The 20,033-nt window shown below is 33.1% G+C and overlaps 1 protein-coding gene and 1 long non-coding RNA gene across 3 annotated transcripts; one reads left to right on the top strand and one right to left on the bottom strand.

The window, feature by feature from the left end:
• Positions 1–9,256: 9,256 nt before the first annotated feature.
• LOC131648036 (uncharacterized) lies at positions 9,257–10,755 on the bottom strand. 2 transcript variants are annotated; one of them, XR_009298030.1, is made up of 4 exons: positions 10,149–10,755; positions 9,977–10,067; positions 9,523–9,620; positions 9,257–9,426 (listed from the first exon to the last, which is right to left on the bottom strand). It is a non-coding gene; the product is annotated as an uncharacterized LOC131648036 (long non-coding RNA). The 2 variants fall into 2 exon arrangements; XR_009298029.1 differs by having other exon boundaries at positions 9,257–9,620.
• A 7,412-nt stretch (positions 10,756–18,167) lies between these two features.
• Positions 18,168–19,784, top strand: LOC131651151 (uncharacterized). The gene has a single exon (XM_058920821.1). The coding sequence runs from the start codon at positions 18,168–18,170 to the stop codon at positions 19,782–19,784; it is 1,617 nt and encodes a 538-aa protein (XP_058776804.1).
• The last annotated feature ends 249 nt before the right edge of the window (positions 19,785–20,033 follow it).

Raw genomic sequence — 20,033 nt, 5'->3', positions numbered from 1 at the left:
GATCAGCCACACAATGATTATGAAATACATGCATCAACCACAACATGCTCATCATCAACATCCACCATCGGTTCATAATCATCCATCCACAACACACCAAGCATACTCATATCACAACCATTTGATATACACCACAACATAATACATTTAACACAGAAATATATTATCACCACAACAATCACATAGCCTTTATCAATCACAAATGACATATTGCATACACGACAATCAATGTCATCCTCAACAACCACCAAAAACAACATCTACATTTGATAAACTTAAGCCTCATGTATACATACAATTACCAAAAACATATGCAAATAAGAATTATCTATGCGATTCTGATATTTACGCACATCACCATAATTCAACATATTGAATTATCCACCACTTGTACAATATGCATTTATCACGTAATAATCACAACAATGCATAGAATTTATCATTCATCAATTCCATGTATCACAATTAGCACATAGTACACAACACCAATACATATTGTTCTTAAATAACATTACTCCATGACATACACATATACAATTACATGTCATACACATATACAATAACATAACTCCATGACATACACATATACAATTACTTTTTTCTATGAGATAATGGGCTAATAATTTTGCCGTACATCACTACATTGGATCCTCTAATGATAGTCACTTTTAGAAATATATGCTCTCTTCTATAATGCAAAATCTACTTTGTTTTTCTTTACTGTTTATCTGGATAAGTATAGAAATGGAATAGATGCCTCTTTTTAATCTTGCTAACTTCATTCTAAACCACATGATTGATTTCAATTTAGCTTTTAGCTTCGTATAAAATCAATGTCAAATCAAATTCGATCAAATATTGGAATACTTTAGATTCTTATTATCATGATTTCATATCAGCTTTCAATCGGATGGATTCGGTTGTAAAATGATGAACCGATTGACTATTTTGTTTCCACTTTAGAATATTTAATCTATTGTCTAAATTCTCTAACAAAAATTTCATTTAATCCCACTTTTCAAACTCAAATTTTAACTACCCAACTTTTAAAAATAAAAATAAAAAATAAATTCGTATCAGTAGTTGCATTCTTATTGACGGCTACCTCTTGATTTTCATAGGCCGCGTTAAAGCAATTTATAAGTCAGTGTTATTCGTAAAGAAAGGGCCCAATTTTTTCAAAATAATATCAATGGTAGTCTGATATTAAGGCTCGTAAATAGAATAATATGATTATCCAAAAAATTTGTTGGACCATAATTAATTTGTAGAATGAGTTGACTCTTAAAAAACTAGTTGTGTTATAAGTTATCAAAAAGTATACATTGACCAAAGAGAAAAATAACGTATAATTTAGTTTATAACTAAATTAAGATCCGCGATGTGCGGTTACATTGTAAATTTGTTTATTTGTTTTTTATTAAATTTTAAATATGTTAAAAATTTATTTTGACAAAAAATAATCCTAAATTTATATTACAATAATATATTATAAATTATAATTATGACAATGATATATATTAATTACATATAAAATTTTACATTTTACTTGAAAGAAAAATACATATATGTAAATTGAAAGTGACATCTATAATTTAGTTTTGCAAACTAAAATGATTTTTTTGTTTTGTTTTGATTCTCATGACCTTTTAGTACTTACTTTTTATTTTGATATTTAATTTTAAATTGTTAAATATACTTATTTATTTTTAAAATTATTATCAAATAAATCTTTCAATAACTTTATAGAAGTATGTCTATTTTGTCAAACCTTAGTTATCACATGAATATAAGATTGAAAATGCTAGTTTATATATTAACGTAATTGTTTTTGAGTTTAAAGGTAGTGCACTGACAGTGTAAATAAATTTTACACATACATCCAATCAAAATCCTTACACTTGCCATGTCATATTAGTTTTTTAAAATTAAAATTATGTTTTAATTGGATACATGGTTGTGATTGGTTGACAGTGTAAAAAAACTTTACACTGTCAGTGCATATCCCTTTTCTCATTGTTTTTTCATTAATTATTTTAACTTTTATAAATGGAATTGTAAAAAAATTATTTGATTTTATCGTGATATTAGTTGAAAAATGAGTCTTTTTTAGTAAATATTATTATTGTCGTTTTTACAATAGGTCACTATTATAAAAAGAAAAGACTAAACTATAATTTATTTTGGAAAATGAGTATAATTATTGTATTTGGCCTTCTGGAAAAATAAAAATGAGTTTTTGGAGATGACACGTAGAATTATGAGAAGATGTGGCACAAATGGAGTACACATGTCAAATGAATAAAGAACAAATTTGGGGGGGTTTGTTTTAATTTATAATAATATACTAGTAATAAACTCGTGCATTCGCACGAGTTCTCGTATGGGACGCGCATTTATTTCAGATGTACATTTTTTAAATAAAAAAATGTTTGATATCCGTAAAAAAAATGTATAAAAAAATGTCTGGTACCCGTGAAAAAATAATAATTAAATGTATAGAAAAATATCTGATACCCGTGAAAATAAATAATTGAATGTATAGAAAAATATCTGGTACCCATGAAAAAATAATAATTAAATATTTTAACAAATAACTTCATCATTAGTGAAATATAATTTTCAACATCTAAATCATCATTTTTAAATATATGTAATTATAGGTAAACAAATTATTATTTCACATTCTCTTCATGATAATAATTTTTGTCAAAAATCTCATTTTTGTTTACAAATGCACGGGTAAATCAAATCTTAAGATGAATAATATACTACAAACGCAAAAAAAAAAAAATTGAAAATTCGAATGAGGAATGTTAATTTAAGATTCACAAAACATAATATAGATGAAATGATATACAATTATTTTTATAAAATCACTAATAACTAAAAATATTTAAAAATAAATATTTATCAAACCACTAAAATGATAAATTTAATTGATATATAATTTATTTAAATACAATTATAGAATTTGAAATAATAAATTTTATTGTATAATAATACAATTTAGGCTATAAAATATTTCAAACATCTCATTTATAGAAGGCTATAGACTATATATTTATGTCAAAATAGCAAATCATACTAAACTGGTACAAATGATTATTGAATGTCTTGCAAGTATATTTTTTACAAAATTGTACACTTTAGTTTTCTTTCTTTTCTTACTGATTCCATCATTATTTTAATTATATATTTTTAAATAATATCAGCAAAATGATATATATAATAAATTTTATAACATTGGAAAAATACTATAAACAAAATAAATATATGTAATTAAATTATAATATAATATTCAGCATCTCTTATTTATTTAATAATTATAATTACAATTCATTAACAATTATATTTTCTTTTCTGTTGGGAGATATGATTCAATATATTTTCTTTTAGAGCCATGTTAAACTAAATAGATGGTGAAATAATAGTAAGACAAACAATGTATCTTATACTGGTTGCTTCAAAAATTCATTAAAAAAACATCAATAAACATGACCTTACAAATGAAAAAATCTACATTAATAGCATTGAGACATATGACAGCAAAGAGAACTCTGTCATATCAACAAACAAAATCAAATAGCCTACATAAAACAAATGGATTTACTTACTGAAATATTTGCTATTAAACATTCATTGAACAACAAGGATCCCCTGCTCTTTCTAACGGATAATATTCAGTTTCTTTGTTTATTTTTGCTGGTTACTTCCATGTAACATGCCACTTTCTTTGTTTATTATCTACCAAATGTGGATACATGCAGAAAATAATGCATGGATACCCTGGCAAATGTTGGTGATTAGTATCATCAATGTATTTTGATAGTAATGTGATTTACTATAGGCCAATGCAATTATGCGTTAAGATTGAAACGAGATAGGGTAGTGCGGAGTGCACGCTCGTCGAGCCAAACGTGTAATTGAATATGAATAATAGAAACGGGGTTCCAAGGGGCGTAGCCTCTGGCGGGGTGCGGGGCAGCGCCCCGTCGGGGTCCAAGGGGCGGAGCCCCTGGCGGGTGCGGGGCAGCGCCCCTGGCTGGGGTCCTGATAAGTGCCAAAATGTACTTATTTTGTGTATGTAAATAGTGGCACTTATCGATACTTTTGTTAATACCGTTTGAATAATTCCCCGTTTTGTGTATAAATACGTATACTTTGTGAATAGTTATATTTTCATATACTTTTATACCATTTGATAGTTTTTCCTTTGTTTTTATAGGTATTCATGCTTATTTGAGCCTTGAGGAATAAAGTGTCAAAGGCACGGCTTCGATTTCGCAGTTTTGGTGAAAGCCCGCTTAGCCACCATCAAGCGGACTTCCATAGGCTCAAAATAAGGATGACCAAAATCATCATTTTGGTTTCCATTCATTCATTATTGGATAGAGCATTGAATAAGCTTTCCAACGCTTCGAACCGGGCGCAATTCGGAGTTACGGTTCTCAAGTTATGGCGAAAACAAGATTTCACTTTTGCTGTCAGCCGCTAAGCGGGAGTACCTCCGCTGAGCGACCATGACAGATATCAGCTCGTTAAATAGGGGTAAAAATCACATTTTTAGGTTATGGGTTGGGGTATTTGTTCCCAACTCCATCAACCTTCATTTCTAGGTTAGATTAGGTTAGAAAACAACTTCGGAGGCTGCATTTGGATGATCGGAGGTGGATTGAGCATCGAACGGAGCTGACAAACCGGGAGATTTTCGGTTCATTTCTCTTCTTCTTTGTGTATTTATCTTTGGTTGGGTTTTGTTTGTATATTTACTTGAATCTTATGTATATTTACCGATTATAATGTTATGTTTAACTTGCTTTACAAATCTGTGTTGATGTTGTTCTGGATTTTTGCTCTATGCTGGGGATTTGGGTTGCTTTAGAGATAAACTTCTTGAATCCTTATCTAGGATGATAATCTGTTGGTTCTGAACTCTAGAGATAGATTTAGAGCTAGCATTCACTGTGGGTATCTTTACTTAATGCTTTCGTGTTTGAGCGGCGTGCGAGAGATCGCCGACGCGAGAATACGGATGTTCTCGCGACTTCGCGTTAGAGATAACCTTAGTTGTGAGATGATCTCGTTTTTGCTCCAGAGATGGACGCTTATGTGAGAGATACGTGATGACATAGATGAGTATCGTAGGTTGAGTATAACGGGTTGGTAAGTGTGTGTTTGTGAAGAGTGAATATATTTACATTCCTGATAAGTTATTTCTCTTCTAAGAATGTGTTTATTCTTTTCCTGTCTATATCTTTGTTTACTTTTTGCTCATTCAATCCAAAGTTCGAAACCGTAGAAACTGTTGAATGGCATCTCTCCATCTCTGAGGACGATAATACCCGGATCAATATTTCCAAACCTTTTTTGTTGCTTGCCCTATACTGCATTCAACAAAATGGCGCCGTTGCCGTGGATGGTTGTGATTGCATCGCAATAGTTTTCATGGTTTTGAGCTTTGTATATATCGTATATATTGTATAGTTTCACGTGTATATATTTACTTGTACATGTTTACTTGTACATGTTCACCATATAGTTACTTGTATATGTTTACATACAAGTATACTTTGTTGGTGAATGTTGGTGAAACACGTTGAGATCGGACCAGTTCGTTATTCAAAATCTTCAATTTTCAACTTGTGAATCCAACATTCACCAATTTTCTCTTTTTGTATGATAATAATTGTATTTGTTCCATACTTGTATATATGTGTTTGTTGGTGTATATAGTTGTATACTTTCGTTTTTATGTTCGTTTAATCATTGTATATATTTGTACCCGTAACGTTTGTTGAGTGCTTTGGTTAGGACAATTTCTTTAGGCTTGTGCGGTGAGACGTCACCATGGCATGACGAAAGGAGGCTACTTTCCAAACACCGAAACAATAAAGGCGTCGAGCTAACGACGTAAAACAAGCGCTTGTTGGGAGGCACCCCAACGGTTGTAAAGTTTTGGTTATTTTTATGTTTATGAGGTATTTAGGTGAAGTGGAGAGAGCTCGAACAGCTGTTTCTGTTCTGATTTTTCTGGTTTTTCTGTCATCCGCTAAGCGAGCCTAGCTCCGCTAAGCGATGACAGTAAAATTTTGTTTTTCTGCTCTGTATCAGTGGGGTTCCCATTCCACTTGGTTCACTCCTTTTTCCCACTCTCACCAAGGCTAATTAGTTGTTTATATTAGTTTTATATTTCTAATTCTTTTATTGGTTATTTGTACTCGAATTTTGTTCGGTAATTCGAAGATTTTTGAGGTGATTTTCCGAAGCTTGAGTGTTTCAACTTGCGGATGTATGGTAGGATATTATTTATGAAGTTGTATCATTCAAGGTATTCATTTATCGTTTTCTATAGCATAGCATGTTTAGGAAACTTTTCATTTGTACAATTACCATACCATTCATTCTTTTGCATTACTTGCTTATTTATTGAATCACTTTAGTTCCCAAACCATAAATGTGAGGAAGCTTTCCATTGTTCATATATGTTGGAGGCCACGATCTTTGTTTTAACTGGATTTTATTATGCTTAATCTTTTGTTTATGTTGATTTTATGAAAGCATAAAAAGGATCAAGGCATTTTGTTTCATTTTGAGCACAACTACCAAAACCAAATAGTCAATTCACCTTGTGAGTGTGTGATCATTTGTTAACCCTTTTGAGCCTTTTTGTCAATGTCCATGTTGTTTTTGCTAAATGCTTATCTTTGAGTGTTTAGTTCTCATTTTTGCATGGATGATTGATTCTTTGTTTTCTTGAACCCTCAACTTTATGTTGTTGTATGAATTTTTACCTTGCCTTAGAAAGTAGGGAGTATTCATATGATTGTGTGGTTGAATTCAAGTTGGGGAGAAATGATTGCTACTTATGTGGTTGTTGCTATGAGGTTGAAAAGAAAGAAAAAGAAAAAAAAGTGAAAAGAAAAGAAAAAAGCAAAAAAGTTTTGAAAAAAGAAAAGAGAAGTGAATAATTGTGTTAATAAGTATTGTGATTGGTTTGAGAAACTTGTGGTTAAGGAAGAAGTTTAATCGAGGTCTTGTTGTTTGAATCTTTGGTGGATTGATCACTCCCTTAGGTTTAGGCAAGTTTTTGTTTCGATTAGCCTTAGGACATATCCCTTATTTGTTAACCAAGCCACATTACATTATTGAAAAGTCCTTGTGATTCTTGCTTTTGTATCTTCAATGTGATTTTTGGATGAATGCATAATTTAATCTTTTGTTTGCAAGATTGTTGGATGAGTGTTAAAAGTCCCTCACCTTTGTGTGTTCTTCATCCATTGATGAATTTTTGCTAGGTGTGATTCATGATATGAGCATGTATTGATTTAGAATGTTTTAAATGATTTTTGTACTTAGGATTCGTTTCGTTTACATGTTGTCGTTGTAGGATAGTGGTAAGAATTTACTTTGTTTATACGTTTTTGTATTGAGCCATACATTTGTTTTTGGTTTTCTGAACTGGTTGATTCACAATTCTTTGGTTTATTACTTTCAATTCTTTGATTTATTTGACATTGTTTGAGGACAAACAAAGTTTCAAGTTGGGGAGAGTTTGATAAGTGCCAAAATGTACTTATTTTGTGTATGTAAATAGTGGCACTTATCGATACTTTTGTTAATATCGTTTGAATAATTCCCCGTTTTGTGTATAAATACGTATACTTTGTGAATAGTTATATTTTCATATACTTTTATACCATTTGATAGTTTTTCCTTTGTTTTTATAGGTATTCATGCTTATTTGAGCCTTGAGGAATAAAGTGTCAAAGGCACGGCTTCGATTTCGCAGTTTTGGTGAAAGCCCGCTTAGCCACCATCAAGCGGACTTCCATAGGCTCAAAATAAGGATGACCAAAATCATCATTTTGGTTTCCATTCATTCATTATTGGATAGAGCATTGAATAAGCTTTCCAACGCTTCGAACCGGGCGCAATTCGGAGTTACGGTTCTCAAGTTATGGCGAAAACAAGATTTCACTTTTGCTGTCAGCCGCTAAGCCGGAGTACCTCCGCTGAGCGACCATGACAGATATCAGCTCGTTAAATAGGGGTAAAAATCACATTTTTAGGTTATGGGTTGGGGTATTTGTTCCCAACTCCATCAACCTTCATTTCTAGGTTAGATTAGATTAGAAAACAACTTCGGAGGCTGCATTTGGATGATCGGAGGTGGATTGAGCATCGAACAGAGCTGACAAACCGGGAGATTTTCGGTTCATTTCTCTTCTTCTTTGTGTATTTCTCTTTGGTTGGGTTTTGTTTGTATATTTACTTGAATCTTATGTATATTTACCGATTATAATGTTATGTTTAACTTGCTTTACAAATCTGTGTTGATGTTGTTCTGGATTTTTGCTCTATGCTGGGGATTTGGGTTGCTTTAGAGATAAACTTCTTGAATCCTTATCTAGGATGATAATCTGTTGGTTCTGAACTCTAGAGATAGATTTAGAGCTAGCATTCACTGTGGGTATCTTTACTTAATGCTTTCGTGTTTGAGCGGCGTGCGAGAGATCGCCGACGCGAGAATACGGATGTTCTCGCGACTTCGCGTTAGAGATAACCTTAGTTGTGAGATGATCTCGTTTTTGCTACAGAGATGGACGCTTATGTGAGAGATACGTGATGACATAGATGAGTATCGTAGGTTGAGTATAACGGGTTGGTAAGTGTGTGTTTGTGAAGAGTGAATATATTTACATTCCTGATAAGTTATTTCTCTTCTAAGAATGTGTTTATTCTTTTCCTGTCTATATCTTTGTTTACTTTTTGCTCATTCAATCCAAAGTTCGAAACCGTAGAAACTGTTGAATGGCATCTCTCCATCTCTGAGGACGATAATTCCCGGATCAATATTTCCAAATCTTTTTTGTTGCTTGCCCTATACTGCATTCAACAGGTCCCGCTGAATAGTTGCACCCTTTCCCAACAGACATAACAACTCGTTTGAATAGTTGCACCCGTTTCCAACAGACATAACTGTTTTTCCGAAAAGGTGTGTCTGTTCGTTTCTATTATTGGTCTCCTATATAAGGAGTCTTTTGGTATCGATTTGGTACACGAAATTACATACTTCCTCTCTACATTCTGATCTGTTCTCTATTGTCAGAAACAGATTGTTCTTCAAGAATTATCCCCGCAAAGATTTCGTGAACCCAGACAAGAATAGGGTCGAAATACTTTGTTCGGAAAGTGAACAAACACGATTCTTGAAGATATCCAGGATTATCATACTATTTCTCTAACAGCAAATGTGTATCAATTGTGTGGCAATGCTTAGGAAGAAACCCAAATAAAAATGTGTCATCATTTCATATTCTTCCTTCTCTATCAACTTTAACCTGTGGCCAGCATTTGAGTCGTTAAGGAGGCAATCATTGTGTCATGCTTGTAACAGTGTCAGAGGATTCTCTTTATTAGGTCCTATAGTAGCAAAAAGGTTTTGAATCATTGTCATTGTGAGATTTTATCTCAAAATCTTTCAACATAAGATATTTAGTGTCAGTTTCAATATCTTACAAATAGTTTCAACATCAATTAAAGAATCGGCATTGCTTCCAAATGTATCAGTTATATCTCCAAGAACTCCAATGGTTGCTTTCATAACCACATCATTCCTGCAATGCGAAAAGTCGATGAAGTCACTTAACTTTAATGTTAATGCGATAAGTCAAAGAAACTAAAACTTGTTTTTTCTTCTGATTTGAAGAGAATGTAAATGCGGAAAGTCTAGTGCCAACCATATCAAAATCGCCATACAAATCATCATCGTCTTCACTTATTTAAGGGAATTTTGTAGCAGGATAGTATAATTAAAGATCAACAATAAGAGTTAGCTACGTAATAATTTGACGAAATTGTGAGCATTTGAATTATAAACCTCAATGAGAACCATCAGCCATGTAAACAAAATATCAACACTTATTAGTATCAAAATTAGTTTATGAAGAAGTGGAAATGAATTGTAATAAACCTTTCATCGTATAATGTAAGTTTGATGCAAGCCTTTTAGCCAGCTCCAACAACTTGGGTCCTGTGAATTTGGTGGATAACACCAATCATATCTGCATAATAAAATATCAAAACGTGAAATTATGATTGAAAATAACAGGGATTTTAGGAGTGAGTATGCTAATAGAAATTACCATATAAGCGGTCGACTTCAAAATCCCCATTTAAGAAATCTCTAAATGGCTTGAAATTGAAGCTGTGATGTGGAATCTCCGGGATGTCCATGGCTGTGATAGCAGTGCCAAAATTAATAAAAAGTTTGAGCTTGTTATCATAAACTTTCAATGGCATGTCATTTAGCATAGGTTCTCCATTACAAATGACATTGGTTTGATGTTCTTGTAAGGTTTACTTCCAGGCATCAAGCTCTCGATTACGGGTAACGACATGGATTTGGTTACTTTGTTAGAAGTTGTGCAGAATAAATATAACATTTACATGCCACCAAAAATGCAGCTCCCTTTCGTGACGTCGGTAGTATGGTAACTTACAGGAAAATTGAAGCCACAAAAAAATGGATATATATGTGAAATACATGGAGCATCAAGCATGCTACCTGAACAAAACCTTCCAAACCATGAAACTCAACCAATCAAACCAAGTAATAACCATGAAACTCAACCAATCAAACCAATAGGAAAAATGAAATTTCTTAATGTGTTTCTAATTTCTATTTCTATAATTTTCAAGACAAAAACAGGCAGAGTAGGTAATAAGCTCTTTTATCTGTTTCCAAAGAATAGTTGAGAATAGCTTTACTTATCCTGTAACTGTGGATCAAGATATTCTTATCCCTCACAATGGCATAAAAACCAGCTTTTAAATTGCTCACATCTAAGCATCTGAAGCTGTGTATGCCAAGTTCGAATTAGTCGTATCAACAGCTTCACTCAACAGCTTCACCATCTCCTTCTAAAACACATCCCAACAATCTCACCAAATTTTTGTGTTAAAGTTTAGATATTAGAATTTGGCATTCTCCCATCCTATTAGTTTAAGAATCATTAGCGACAATATCGATAATCCATAACAGAGCTACTTTAATTAACTATTCCATGTTTTGTCATGACAACTATTCCATAGCTTGAGTTATAAATTCTCATAACCACTGCATACCATGGTTCAGGCGCTCTAAAATCGCATATGGAAATTTTTTTACAGCAGCTGACAACACAAAAACTAAGAGATTAAAAACCAACAGCATTTTCAACATTATGGATCTGTATTCATAGAAGCAATCACTTATTTCAATTTCAACTTCCCCCATTATTCCAGCCAACAGACTTTATAAATTATAACAATAACAACATACCTGCTTTCTATTAGCATCAATAACAACACACATGTTTCCTCACTGTTTTTATCATCAATAAAGTCATAATATTGGCCAAACAACCTGCAAGCTTCAAACAAAACAATTAACATATAAAATTTCATAGTTTAAACTTGAAATTAAAAGCAATCAATACCGATTTAACTTACCCTATCCCATGGTTGTGGATCTGTCTTTTTGTGTACCTTTAAATTGAAAGAGGAAGGAACCTTAAAATATGCACAAATAAAATACCAATTAATATAAACAGAAAATGAAGAACGTAAACCCATAAATCCAGGCGTGTAAAAAAATATCGCAAACCCATAAATCCAACTGTGTTTTTCCTTCAACCAAACCTATAAATCTCTCTGATAACCCTAACCAACCTTCCACATTCATCATAGTTCCAAACCCTAACTCCAACCTATAAAGATGAAGATATTACCGATGAAGATGAAAGAGAGTTGTTTGAGATTTTAGGTAACGAAATGATAAGACATGTTGAGTAAAGGAAACAATATAGTTGGGTTTTCAAGAAAGATAGCAATTGGAAAAGATTTGAGTTTGTTCTAGAAATCAAATTTTACAAAAAGCAGAGAAATGAGACGTTGTAAGTCGCAACTCGTAGGATAGGCAAAGTAAGAAGCAAAGGATTGCAAAGAAGCCAGCCACGTGGTGCACTAACAAAGCAAAGGGGCGGTTCGGTCTTTTCCAGAACATTTAACTTTCTTATATTGTAGATGACACTTTAAGATGATTTTGAGGGTCTTTTTGGAAGTTCCACAATGCATTCCTCTTTGTAGCATCGATTCTATTTTATTAATAAACTATTAACAAGAAAAAAATATAACTAAAGTTCCACTTCAATCCGATTTTAGATTAAAAAAAAGTGTTTTCACTCCATCATCTATTTTCACTGCTCCTATTCACAAAGTAAAACCTCTGGGAAAAGTTGAGATCACCAAAGATGAATTTGCTTTTTGAAAGGGGAATAGTCATTGAAAAACACAATGTCCTAAATTGTTGAGAGTAGATATAACAAAAACTTTAAGAGTTGATCGTCCAATTTTTATTGTTGTCCATGCTCTTATTACAATTGATTTTGATTATGGTCAAATATATTCATCTGAGACTAATTCTAATATGTGATATTTCATAACAACTTCAAAATATTCTTGTCACTAAGGCATGCCACATCTATTAATGGTTTAAACTTTTTTAGTTTGTTATGCTAGGTGATCATGAGGAGCATCCATATTGCGTTAAGAGCAACACACAAGTGAAAGAGACACAACATATTCACCTAAAATTTTAAGGTTTTGGGTGAATATGTGGTGTCTCTCTCACTCGTGTATTACTCTTGAACCAATATGGATGTTCCTTGTGAGTTCCCATCAGAGTGCTATAGAGCTCTTGGTTGAGGGCTATTTTACCTGTTTGAATAATGGAGTCAAATACAAATATGAAGATGGTGTTTTTGAATGGTTCTAATTACCATTTGTGAAAGGGCAAGATGAAATACTTATTATTTATGAAGAACTTGCACTTACCGGTGCTAAGTTCCACAAAGTCAGATTCTGTATATGATGAAGAATGTAAGTTTGAACATTTGCAATTATGTGGTTTTAATCAAAAATATGTAGAAGATAATGTTTATACTCATATTGCTAATGAGACATATGCAAAAAATTTGTGGGAGAAGATATAGTTCTTGTATGTCTCTAAATCAGAAAATAATAAATTGTTTTTGTTGAATAACTTCATAAGTTTGAAGTTTAGGGAGAGACTTTTTTTCAGATCACTCAACTAAACTTTAAGGGCTCATTGATCATATGTCACGAATGAATAAAGCCATTGTCAACTGCAACCTTTCAAAACTTAAAGAACAAGCTCGTGGTAATACTTTCACAACACTGAATTTGTGGGGGAGTATTAGGAATATACAATGTCTTTGACTATTGTTGACCATTGTATTAGGAAATTAATTAGAAATAGTGGTTGTTAGAAGTTTGTTATGAATAATACAATTAAATTAGTAGAACTTATGTAATCAATCTTGGTTAACTAAGGGTGTGTTTGTTTCAAGGTTTTAAATTATATTCCTTTGAATAGTATTTACAGGATTATTATTCATATAAATATTATTTCTACTTATGTGTTTGGTAGAAATTAATGTTTCTTAAGAATAATTGTAAAAAATTTTAATTAAAAATTACAAATGAAAATGAAAATAAAAGAAAATGTGATTAGTAGTGGAAAATTATAGTTGGTTGAACTTATTCTCATAGAAATGTTATATTCTCCCCCTTTAAACTTTGGGATAAAAATAAAAGAATTATGTGTAGATTCATTAGAATAAAAATTTCTTTAGAATAATTTGTTTAAACTTGAATCAAACATAAGAATATTAAATTCTCATGATCATATTGCTGAGAATATTTTTTGTAACCTTAAAACAAACTCACCTTCAGAAAACAAAATGAATGAAGAATTTCTTTTAAATTACAATTTCAATAAGAAATAAAGAAAAATATATATATTTAAAAATTAAACTCAATTTTTTTTAATTATTGATGAAAACTTATTTAAAATAATTAATTAACGAAATCTAATACTACACCTCCATCTTACAATAAGTTTTTTTTTTAAAAATTTTCATATTTTTTTTAAAATAATGATTAATTGTGTTGATTTCAATGATAAAATAAATATATTTATTAAAATAATTTTATTAATAATAAATAGTAGAGTAAATATGATTTAAAACACAATAAATAAGTGTAAGTTAGTCAAAAAATAATAAATACTATAGTTAATATTCTAAAAAGATAAATAATTTAAGACAAATAAAAATAAGAAAGAGGAAAGAATAATTTTAAAATTAGAATCTATACTTAAAAAAAAATTAAATAAATAATAAATATATGTCACATATCTTAGAAATATGTGTAATATATACAAAAAAAAACAATTATAATAAAAAAGAAATAGAGGATAAAAAATGGAGCGGATCATTACTCCTAGATTTCACGTTTGGTGATATTCCTTTTTGAAAGACATCCTCTTTCTAAAATGTACTACTAAATTGAATTGATTATATCGAACTTTCTTGTTTCATGTGCATATTAAAGATAAGTGTCGTACCAAGAAACTCCTTGTCACAACAGGAGTTTTTTTAATATTCGCAAAGTATCAAAACTTTGGTGTCCCCGTCAACACAAAAAGATAATATGACTAGACAACAACACCACAAGCATATAAGGGACATGATCTTAGTTTTTTCCTTAAAAAATTCGTTAATCAAAATATACAATAGTTTAATTAATCTTCATTTGCATATGCATCGATCATTCTTGAATACAAGATGTCTCATGTGAACACTCAATAAACATGGTTCACATATGCATATAAATTAATTAACTAACCATTTTCTATATGCTAGTACGACCAGAATAATTTTCCTTGACCGTATACGAACTTTGGTATACAATGTTTTATTTGACAAAGTTATAAACATGTGATGAATATATAAAACCATGCAGCTGATAATATGAATTAATAAATCACCTATCGACATTGTATCTTGTATCATCATTTTCATAAATAATTTATGAGGTGGGTCCATCCAGGTCAGTTGGGCCCGAATGTAGATCACGTGGGCTACCCATAGAGTCTGCAACCACAGAAAACCGTTGGAGACAGGTTGTGGGCGGTAGCCACGTAAGGTCAAAAGAGTCAAATAGTTGCTTCTTAGACAAACACGTGTGTTGCTAGTACTATGAAATGAAGATTAGTGTCATTGATGTCGTAGCATTTTCTCTCACGCGCGTCTTTGGACCGTATGTTGTTGTACTCAGACGGATAACCTGTCTCATAAGTAATGTGTAAGTACTACTAGTACATTTTTGCTCTCTTGAATACTAGCTGGATTTTTCATTTTTCACTTAACAACTCATTTTCTCGTCATCAATTTAAATGCCGTATTAGAAATTTGAGGCTTTTTAATACAGTTTTATTAGAAAAATGAAAATGAAAATTTAAAAATAAAAATATTTGCTTGTTTAGTTTAATTTGTGGATTTTTGTTAGAATCATTCTTATAAAGTTTATGAATATTTGAGAAGAAAAAGAAATTGATTTTGAAAGATATGTAATTATAATTCACATTATGTGTATTCTTAGATGATTAGAAATTTTTTTTTTTATTTGTAAAGTTCCTAAGCCTTATTTATAGGTGGACACAAAAAAGTTGTTTATAGATAAAAAAAACTGATTAAAGTGCTTTTTTTATGAAAATTTCTTCACCCACCTCCTAACCTTCTTGCCCACCCCTGATGAATTTACCACAATACCCTTTGTTTCGGAAGTTCATTTTCGAAACTGTACTTTTTTTCTTAAAAAATGTGTTTTCGGAAATGTATCTCCGAAAACGTGTTTTTTTTAATATAAAATATTGATTTCGGAGATGCATCTCCGAAATAAAGTTACTTTTCAGAAAATGTGGTGTTTCGGAAGTTCATCTCCGAACGCACCCCCCTTGGAGAATTCGGAAATGAACCTCCGAAAATATGTCTGGACAGAATAAAATGAAAAACAACAACAATTCGCTTTATTTAATCGGGTGAAGATTACAACGATAATATTACATAAAATTAAAGTTACATATTGTTGAACACGGGTAGGTGGGGATGAGAGAGTGGTGGGGAGAAAAAAAGGCTTCCAAATTTCAAAAGGTTTTTTTATTCTTTTAATAAAAATACGTACTACTATAAGTAACAAATGACGGAGAAGGTGTAACCGGGGCCGGAACATATGACGGAGGAGGTGGATGTCCGGAGGAAGAAGAACCGGAGGTACGTCCACCGCGAGACAAAGGAGCCAATCAATGTAAGCTATAGTTTATCATTATCATCAGGGGACGTCATTACAAAAAATTGGGGAAAAAATCTTATTATTTTTAATCTTGATTTTTTGAAATGACGTCCCCAGATGATAATGATAAACTATAGCTTACATTGATTGGCTCCTTTGTCTCGCGGTGGACGTACCTCCGGTTCTTCTTCCTCCGAACATCCACCTCCTCCGTCATATGTTCCGACCCCGGTTACCACTTCCAAAAACTAACATGATAAATCCAATACAAAAACACTGTGCGATACAATCCGAAATCAGAACAAAACAAAACAAAACACGTCAAACAAAACAAAAACATGTTATTCTGGCCGACGAGCGTTACAAAATACACATCAAACAAAATAAAAACACGTTATTCTTCCCGACGAGCGAACTCCTCCGAATGAAGATAATTATACCAATCCTCATCCCACTCAGTATCAGAACCATGCCATCAGCGTTAATCACGCCTGAAGGCTGAGCCTGCACGTCCGAGCCATGGACCCCCAGGGGACGAGAAGCAGAACCAGTCAAAAGCTTCTTCTTCTCCTTCACCTCCTTCACCTCCTTCACCTCTTTCACCTCCTTCTTTGAAGAACCCTTTCTTCCCTTAGCGCCCTCTTTAGAAGACGCAGTCCTGCGTGTTGGTTAGTTGCCTGACATGTTCCTGTACACAATTGAAAACGATTAATATGCATAGACAAAATAAAAAACAAAAAAATTTGAACTTCTGATACATTTCGGAAGTTCATTTTCGAAAACTGGGATGGAGGTGTTTTCGGAAATGAACTTCCGAAACACCCCTGCGATGGAGTTTTCTGCAACTTCCATGGCAGACCCCTAAACCAAACTTCAAACCAAATCAAAATGCTTCTAAACAACCTAACCATATATCATTTATGCAATTAAAACCCTAAATAACATGCATTTGAATAATAGATCTAAAAATTTCAAAACTTACAAAGTGTTAGGATTGAGGGCTTTTGAATGTTGTTTAGCAGTGTGATTGGAGCCTTGATGCAGCTTTGGAATTCTGTTTGCACAAATTTTCGCCTTTGCCACTTTTTGTTTTGATTTAGGGTAAATGATTGGGGGAGGGGGAGTGTTTTGATAAATCTGCAGAAATCGCAGTATTTCGGAAGTGAACTTCCGAAATAATGTTTTCGGAAATGAACTTCCGAAATAAGTCAATTTTTTCATAAAAAGACGCTTTCGGAAATGAACTTCCGAAGCAGGGGTATTTTGGAATTTTCGCTGGGGGTGACCCCATAGGGAGGTGGCCAAAGAAATTTTCTTTTTTATATGTATCCTCATACCAAAGTCATTAAGTTTAAATCTAGCCTGTAATTCACAAACATGTATTATGATATATGAACAAATAAATGAGATTACTAGTTATGGTATGATTATTAGTTATGGTACTATTGAAATTTAAATTCTAAAATGCAGTTTTGTTTGTAGAATATGAATTACACAAGAAACAAAACTAACAGCAAAAACTGAATTATATATACCTTAAACGACAATGGACACATTATAATAACTTCTCATTATTAGACAATATATATCTAGATGAACTTCCTCTAAGTTTTCATTACCATCATTGAATTGCAACCTATTCCAGTGAGTGTGAATTTTGTCCAAACACATGGGTTTATCGTGCAACAACCTATACATGCACACAATAATTTATATGATGTCTTAAGCAACCACATTTGGACTTATCCATACCACATCCATCCATTCGACCTTCTTTATTATCCATTAAGTGAAAAACATTTATAGAAATATTTTCAACTAATTGTGACTATAACACTTTTTATTTAATATGCGTTCTCTTACAATGATGCTTGTATCTTTGTACGTTGCAGTTGTATTACACTGCTAACTAATTCTCAATATTTACATATAAACTTCCTGAAGGGGTGTGTAAGGAGATCGAATCCATGCTTGCGAAGTTTTGGTGGGGATCTAACAATGGCACAAGCAAAGTCCATTGGATGAGTTGGGATAGGCTGTCCATAGCAAAGGGTAGGGGAGGTATGGGGTTCCGTGGCATTAGCGATTTTAATATTAGCCTGCTTGGTAAGCAATTTTGGAGGCTGCTCAAAGGTGAGAATTCTCTGTTTGTCAAAGTTTTCAAAGGAAAATATTTCCCACGTGGTGATCTTATGGAGGCTACTCTGGGTTTCTCTCCGAGCTACGCTTGGAGAAGTATTTTAAGTGCGAGGGAAGTGGTCAGCAGAGGGCTAAGATGGAGGATTGGTAATGGATCACAGGTGAGAGTTTGGCAGGATCCCTGGATTCCCTCGAGTCCAACGTTTAAACCGCTAATCCGGCAGGAGAATGTGGACACGGGCCTGTATGTTTCTTCTCTCATTGACCATGACTTGGGATGCTGGGACAGGCAAGCTTTGAGTATTCTGTTTGATCCTCATGACGCCCGTAGTGTCGCCAACATACCGGTTTCCAGAAGGTGCTTGGAAGATAAAAGAGTTTGGCATTTTGAGGCTAATGGTGAGTACTCAGTTAAAAGTGCGTATCACGTGCTGGGTGGAGACAGAAGAAGCAATGATGCAAGTCACTCGGGATCCCAAAGGAATGATTTCTGGAAATTACTCTGGAAGCTCCCTGTTCCGGCAAAGATTCGCAACTTCGTCTGGCGTCTAGCAAAGAATATTCTTCCCACTCGTAGTAATCTCCAGAAAAAAGGTATTGTTCTGGACCCCTCTTGCCCCCTTTGTCAACATGAAGCTGAAAGTGCACACCATTTGTTTTTAAACTGTGAATTCACAAGAAGAATGTGCTTTTCCCCGTCGCTGGGATTTAGACTCCCTAGTAACGTGGAGATAATAGACTGGATAGGCATGATTCTGCGGGGTGGAAACATGTTGGTAACTCAGCTGCAGATAACTTCCATGTGGAAAGTATGGAATGTCCGTAATAACTGTGTGTTCAATAGGACGCTTGAGGATCCTGCCAAAGTAGCCATGGATACAGTAGAAGTCATCAAGGAATTCAATTATGCGAATCCAGATCTTGCCAAGAAGAAGATGGCTACGGATGAAGCTGACTACCACAGTCCTGCGGGGGGAGTGACTATTGTTCAGGTTGATGCAGGGTGCTATGATAATGGTGTTATGGCCATGGGATGTGTGGTGAAACCTGATGGCAATGGTGTGGTTATGTCTGCCTGCAGACGTGAACAAGTGCTGGTGAACCCGAATGTTGCTGAAGCTATGGCCATTAGGTGGGCGCTCTCGTTGATGCAAGCCATACACTTGGATAATGCAGTGCTCCAATCTGATGCGCTGAATGTCATAGATAGTATTTATGGACTGAATTATATTGCTGATTTAGATCCAATTGTGGCTGATTGTAAACATTTGATTACTTGTTTTAGGAATGTTTCTGTTTCTTTCATAGGTAGGAGAGGTAATGTGGATGCTCATCATATGGTGGGTGTTGGCAGAACTCTAGGCAACAAAACTTGGATTGGGTGTATCCCTAATTTGTATTCCAGTCCTTCTTGTATCAATTCGGTGGTTGCGCCGCTCTCGTAATATAAGAGGTGTTTTATCGAAAAAAAATATTTACATATATCAGTCATTCTGGGGGTGAGGGGGGAAATTTTTTAAAAAGTTCTCTCAATCAATCATAATTACTTTGGGAGATTTATTAGTATATTTCAACAAATTATGACACCTCTCTAAAGGTCTAGTTTGGATCCTCTCCTTCCCTCATTTCTTCTCCTTCACTCAAATAAGTGTAAAATGAAAGAGAAAAATAATAAAAAATAATAAATTAAAGAA

This window comes from Vicia villosa, linkage group LG2 (genome assembly GCF_029867415.1).
Source record: "Vicia villosa cultivar HV-30 ecotype Madison, WI linkage group LG2, Vvil1.0, whole genome shotgun sequence".
In the NCBI taxonomy this organism is placed as follows: domain Eukaryota; kingdom Viridiplantae; phylum Streptophyta; class Magnoliopsida; order Fabales; family Fabaceae; genus Vicia; species Vicia villosa.
This window is presented reverse-complemented; position numbering and strand designations above follow the sequence as displayed.

What these genes read in the sequence shown, in the direction of transcription:
- LOC131651151 (XM_058920821.1), top strand. Translation starts at nt 18,168, where the DNA reads ATGCTTGCGAAGTTTTGGTGGGGATCTAACAATGGCACAAGCAAAGTC.